The sequence below is a fragment of the Solanum tuberosum genome, unplaced genomic scaffold (genome assembly GCF_000226075.1).
Source record: "Solanum tuberosum cultivar DM 1-3 516 R44 unplaced genomic scaffold, SolTub_3.0 scf00304, whole genome shotgun sequence".
Classification (NCBI taxonomy): Eukaryota; Viridiplantae; Streptophyta; class Magnoliopsida; order Solanales; family Solanaceae; genus Solanum; species Solanum tuberosum.
In genome coordinates this window covers 676,809-683,997 of record NW_006239227.1, presented here as the reverse complement: position 1 = coordinate 683,997, position 7,189 = coordinate 676,809, and the positions used below count along the sequence as shown (strand labels likewise).

The following is a 7,189-nucleotide window of genomic DNA, read 5'->3' as shown; positions in this document are numbered from 1 at the left end:
AATATCTAATTGATTTGTGGCTTAGCATATTTAAAACCGAAAATCGATAAATCGAACCGATAATACATAAAACCGAATCGAACCGACCGATATGAGTACTTTTTTTTTTTCTCTTCTCCATTTCCACTTGACAAACCTTTTCAACAATTCTTACTGAAAATAATCACTCCACTAACTAATCTATGAAAAAAAATCCTACAAAAGCAATGTCAACAAATTAAATTAGTGGATTCATCACTCAAGTAACTCATCCATAATCCCTCTTAGTCTCTCACAACACTATCATGCATTACTAAGTAGACATTAATTTGGACATAAACTTGAAATGCATAGATGCCTATTTTAACACGTTTTTTTTTTTAAAAAAAATGGTAAAGCATCTTGTTCCACTAACTCTATGATATGGAACTATCATGATCATTTACCAAGAATTATTATATTCCAACTCCTTTTGATACACCATATGTTGTTGGGATTAATTTAATTCCACTACTTCACAATTTTTACTATAAATTGAGCCCTTGACTAAATAAAACTTAGCCAAACAAACTTATTTTACCAATGAAGCCACTTTCATTTTCTTTCTTTAAGATTATGAGTCTTAGGGTAAAGCCATTTTGGATTGAATTAGGGTATTTCACAACCCTTTCATTTTTAGGTTTCTTAGCTTTGAATTATTTTTCAAAACCTAGAACCCTACCGTCTTTTCGTCCTCAAAACCTAGATGTTTTTTTCACTTCTGTTTCTTCAACCACAGTTTCTAGTATGTCCACTATTGAAATGGAAGTTTTCTCAAATGTTCAACTTGTTTTCATGACCATATTGATGTTTCTTGGTGGGGAAGCTTTTACCTCTTTTCTTAGACTTAAACTCATCAAGAAAGAAAACAAAGATGAATCTTTTAGTTGCAAAGATTATGAGCTAGGAAATGTAATAAACGTGGACGATAAGTTAGAAGATGTAATAATAACAAACCCTATCGAAGATCATAGTCATCATGATCATCACGATGAAATTATAAAGATTAAATCGATAAGATTGTTGAGTAACGTGGTTTTTGGATATATTCTAGTTATTATTCTTCTTGGTTCATCGTTAGTTTCTCTCTATATAATAATCATCCCTAGCGCGAAACAAATCCTTAACAAAAAAGGTCTTAATTTACATACTTTTTCACTATTCACCACAGTTTCAACATTTGCAAATTGTGGTTTTGTACCTACAAATGAAAACATGATGATTTTCAAGCAAAATTCAGGTCTTCTTCTCATTCTTATCCCTCAAATCCTTCTAGGAAACACTTTGTTTGCTCCTTGTTTACGCCTCGTTATAATGTTCTTATGGAAAATCACAAAGAGACATGAGTTTGAGTATATTTTGAAGAACTCGAAACGTATTGGATTTTCTCATATTTTTCCATGTTATGAAACAATTAGTATTGCAATTACAGTTGTGGGATTAATAGTATTTCAATTTGTTGTGTTTTGTTCATTGGAGTGGAATTCTAAAGGTACTTCTGGATTGAGTACTTATGAGAAGATTGTGGGATCTTTGTTTGAAGTTGTGAATACAAGGCATACCGGTCAATCTGTATTTGATCTTTCAACTTTTACTCCAGCAATCTTAGTATTGTTTGCCTCAATGATGTAAGTATTCTCTACAATTTATGTTCTTCTTAATTTCTATCGTGTTCTGTCTCAATTTACGTGACATATATACTTCTTTGTTTCATTTGTGTCTGAAAGAATTAATGTCACCTTTCTATAGTTAGAAATAACTTATTTTTCAAATTCTCTTTTTACCTTTTAATGAAATGATTTATCGTCACACGATTTGTTTTAGATTACCAATTTTAGAACTCTTTCTTTCTTTTTCAAATTTAATGTTAAGTTAAAAAGTGTTGCATGAATTGAGATAGGAGAAAGTAGTTCATTGTTTAGAAGTTTATCATCCACATGCAACTATGTTAATACTAACATATTTGTTTAAGTTATACTGTAATAGGATATGATAAATAGTTAACTACACATTAGGTTTAAATATTAAACAAATGTGTTAAAAGTGTTGCAACACTATTAAATCACTTCAAAATAAAATATTGGAGGGATGAGATTGATGACTTTGGAAAAAATGATATTTCTTCTGTCTCAATTTATGTGAGACTTTTTTTTTAAAATTTGTCTTAGAAAGAATGTTTTCTTTTTATAATTGGAAATAATTTTATTTGAAATTCTCTTTTTACCTTTAATAAAATAATTTATAGCCACACAAATAGTCAAATGCGTTTTAGATCACAAGTTTCAAATTTGATTTCTTTCTTCAACTGTACTATCAAATCAAACAATATCACATAAACTGAAAAATAACATATTACAATTTTTTAATCTATATTGATAGTGTAAATTTTCTTTACACTATTATACCATTTATATCTATATACAATTTAACTATGTAAATTTTCTTGTGTGGCTGGTTGGAGTGTTATAATTCGAATATGGCTTGTGGAATACAAGTATAAAACTTGCATAAATTTGAGTCTGATCATTAATTGGTGGACACAGGCTGGCTAGCATTAAAAATTAAGAGATATTGCATATTTTCATAATTCATTCTCCACTAACAATATTCATGATAAGTTGAAGCACTACATATTCATATTGTCTCTAGCTAATTTAATATTTAGACTTGAACTTCTTTCTCCAAGCCACAAATTTTTCAAAAAAGGACTCACAATATTAAGAGATTTTATACCTTATATACAACTTGTCAATCTTTTTCAATTAATAATGTGGGACTTTGTTCACACGCCCATCAATTCTTCTCTTGAACTAAGTTCCACATAACACATCACCACGATTATCCACGTTGGATCAATTTTTGAAATTCACTGTGTGAACCCAAATTGTGGGAGTATTTTATGGCAACAGGAGCCCGCAACTAGCTTGCTCCACACCATCATCTTCCTTCGTCATACTAGTCCCTCTTAACCTAAGCTATGATATCAGCTGTTAAGATAAATTAGCTAAATGATACTTTTAATATAGTGTGATATTGTCCACTTTGGACCAAGTCCTCACGATTTTATCACTACAAGAAAATAAGTAGACAAAATTTAGTAGTTAAACAATAAAAATGTTATGGTAATCCCATTTAGTGGCATTAACGACAGACTATATGAAAATTCAATTAGTTAGGAGCTAATTAGCGACAGATTAGCCAAGAATTATTGTTGAATTATGTGGCTAATTTCATGTTTTCTTGTAGTGTTGTCTTGAGAAAAGCTTCACATCATTAACAGATCATATACCTTATAAATAGCTCCTCAATCTTTTCAGCTATCAATATGAAATTATGTTCGTACACCCAACATAGATAATGAATTTCTCCTCCATTGATTGTGTAAAGGTTTTTAAAATGGATTAACAGCTTCTTAATTGTAATGCTCTTCCTATTTATTTATATTCTCACATAAAAGCAACTATATATATATATACATAGAAGTGACAATATTTTACTACTCCATAAATAGAGAAGTCATGTAGATACCCTACTTTTTGATATTCCATTTTTAGAGAGTCACAAAACAATTCATATAATGGAAGATCTAAGAACATGTTCTTCTTTTCTTTCAGCCACATAGCAAATTCCTTATTCTTACACAAATATTCATCATTATTTATTTATTTATTTTGACTTATACCTTGACTTCAAATCAGTGATTTGGTGTATCTAGCATATTGCTTTGGATCCAACATAGGTATTTTTATTAAGGTTTTAATATATTCATCAAACATATCATTTAATATTGTAACATTTGTTATAAAGCTTATTGGACTAATTAGGTTACCCTTTATATATTCTCAAATTACTTTTATCATTATTTAAACTTTTTAGATCATATATTAGAGTAACCATAAATTATTTAAAAATGATTCTTTTAAATTTTCTAAAATTCACAATTTTTATATAAGGAAAAAACTTAAATATTTCATTGAACTTTGAGAAAAGAACTCATTTATGTCATTCGTTAAAAATGTGATTCATTTATCTCATTTTCATTTGTGAAAAAGTTCACCCATGTCATTATTTATTAGCTGAAAACAATTTCGATTAATTTTGCAAAACTTCTTTTACACGTGGACAATGATGATTTGACCACGTCATTAATCAAATTATTTTTTGAAAAGACAAAAGGCTTAAATATGTTATCACACTTTGATAAAGCGCTCATCTATGCCATCAGTTAAAAGTTTGGCTCATCTATGACATGGATTGAATTTTTCTCAAACAAAAATGACATAAATGAGCCAAACTTATATTGTATGACATATATAGACTTTCCCAAGATTCGATGACTTATTTAATTCTTTTCATCTGCTTCTTGTCTCTCCACGTCTTCAGTTTTTAGTTCTTGATCCATGATTCACTTCTATATATACTAAGCATGTAATATTTCTTGCCCACTCTTTTATCATCCTTTTGCAAGATTTATTCGTATCATCTCCCACTATAAAAGGAGAAGGTGAATAAGATGCCAAGATATTGTATTTGATTATAAACCTTATTAAATATTTTTGATGCGTTTTAATTTATGTGACACTCTTTTATCGGTGAATATAAATAGAAAAATGATATTTTTCTATGTTTAATAACAATTCGACTTTAAAATATTCATTTTTATTTATAATGAGTTGATCTATAATCACAAATATCTATAACTTAATTATTTCAGCTCACAAGTTTTAATTGCCTTTCCTTTCTTTCTATAAGGATGTGACCCTGAGGAACCCTTTCAGTAAAAAATTACATTGTTTATATTTATATGATTAAAATATATAGAGAGAAGATGTTGAATCCTCTTTGATTTCTTTGTATGTATAAATCTTCATATTTAAATCCGTTTAATGAAAATTCTAATTCTCCTAGCAGTTATCATATAAATAGGTATGGAGGAAGTATGTAATATTAGTATAACAATTATTACTGCTCTATTATAGTAATACACCGTAGTTTGTAATGAATATTGTTTGCAACAAATTTTAAAGTGACAGAAAATAAATTGCAATCATAAATAATATAGGAAGAAACTAAGAAATATAGTTTATTGATAAATATTGTGGGTATAATTTTGTTCCTCCCTTGATTCTTCTCTCATAAGATTTATCCATGATTCGAGGGTCGTTAGTTGCGTATTTCTAGAATAAGGATGATTTAAATTTGATCTCTTTATGAATTTGTGCAATATTCGAGATGTCTTTTCAGGGGAATATAATACCCTTTATATTGGCAGGAACGAGGGTTTAGGATTGAGTAGCCTCCAAGAATCCTAGTTGGAATTCAATAACCTTATAAGAATCCCAACTCGAATTAAGCACGCCTTATAGAGTCCCACAAAATTTCTATGTCTACGAGTGTCAAAAGCTTTCTATTATAAAGTTAAAATGTAAGAATTGCAATGGTTGTTTTACTAAATTTGTTTTGTCACTGCAGGTATCTATCATCCTATACTACTTTTTTGCCTGTTTACAATTATGAAGAGAAGTCAGAAAAAATGAAGAAGAGAAAAGGGAGAAGCTTAATGGATTACATATCATTATCACAACCTTCTTGTTTGGTTATTTTTACCATTCTTATTTGTGTTGTGGAGAAAGACAAAATGAAAAATGATCCACTCAACTTCAATGTACTCAACATTCTCTTTGAAGTCATAAGGTGAGTCCACCACATTTTCTCTTCATAAAATTTTATTGACATTTTTCATCTCCACATGCCAAAAAGTGAGCATCAAATGGCCAAATTTATGAGTTATTAAGACTACTGATAGTTTAAGAGATCTAAATAAAACGCGTCTAACTTTAAGGGATGTTTAGGTATTGTGCCATATTAATATTATAACTAAGGTGATTTTCATTCCAACTCATGCATATATATATAATGATGATAATTTTGCAGTGCATATGGGACAGTTGGAATGTCAATAGGGTATAGTTGTGCAAGGCAAATAAATCCAGATGGCCATTGCAAGGATGCTACATATGGTTTTGCTGGAAAATGGAGTAATACAGGAAAGTTCATTTTGATAATTGTCATGTTCTTTGGAAGGTTGAAGAAGTATAATCAAAGAGGTGGAAAGGCTTGGAAAGTATTATAACTTCACAACTATATATGACTACTTTTAACTATCATCTAGGTACAAATTGTATGTAAAATAAATATTAATGTGCAAGATCTTTGAGCTTTTTCTTTCTTTTGCACTTTTGTTTCTCCCATGTAATCCTAGTGTAAAACAAGGTATTGGTATATTGTAATATAATCTGATAGTTGGTTATCTTCCTTGTATGTATGTGAAATTTGTGCTTGAAGTTCCTCCATTTGAACTATTGTGTACTTGACTAGCACATGTACTGCCTAGTATTGTTAGTGTCAACCAAGTTGTTTTTGTCCAGGATAGGTCTCTTATACATAACATATTGATTTTGATTGCTAAGGCACTGCAAAAGGAGAATCACTCCTATGTTTGATGAAAATCGACCTAAGAAACGCGAACTTATGATATGATACTGTGGGAATTTATTAAGGAGATGTTGGATGGCTATGATTTTCCAATAAAGTTCATATAATTGATCATGGAGTGTATCACCACTGCTAGTTTCTCTGTGAAAGTTGATGGTGTGGATATTTTGAAGGGCCCATTTCACCACTGTTGTTTGTGTTAGTCATGAAGTACCTGAGTAGAGTAGTATTAGAAATTCCATTCAATGTGTAAAGGTCAACTACTTACTCATGATCTTTACAGATGATTAAATGATCTTTTGTAAAGGCATCTGTTAATAGGATTCACTTCTCACAGACTACAGGGTTGGTTTCCAATACAGACAAGTTTAGTCTTTATGTGGCAGGAGTGGATGATAGACAAACTATTGGAATATTGTTGTACTGACCATCTTTCCAATGAAATACTTGGGTTTGCCATTGTGGAACAAACATCAGTAATGTCTAAAGATAATAGAGAAGATTCGAGCTATAGAAACTAGGCACAATTGTCATATGCAGGCAAAGTTAACTTCTGGGGGTCTGTACTGTTCATCCTATTCCTACCTCAGAGCATTCTAAAGGAGGTGGATAGAAAATACAGAGATTTTTTGTAGGGTAGCACTGAGAACAAAAGGAAGATTGTACTTGTGGCATG

The 7,189-nt window shown here is 30.1% G+C and overlaps 1 protein-coding gene across 1 annotated transcript; it reads left to right on the top strand.

The window, feature by feature from the left end:
- Positions 1-530: 530 nt before the first annotated feature.
- Positions 531-6,341, top strand: LOC102584881 (sodium transporter HKT1). Its single transcript, XM_006359669.2, has 3 exons — positions 531-1,646; positions 5,491-5,712; positions 5,953-6,341. The coding sequence occupies exons 1-3, from the start codon at positions 562-564 to the stop codon at positions 6,149-6,151; spliced, it is 1,506 nt and encodes a 501-aa protein (XP_006359731.1). The 5' UTR covers positions 531-561; the 3' UTR covers positions 6,152-6,341.
- Positions 6,342-7,189: the final 848 nt, after the last annotated feature.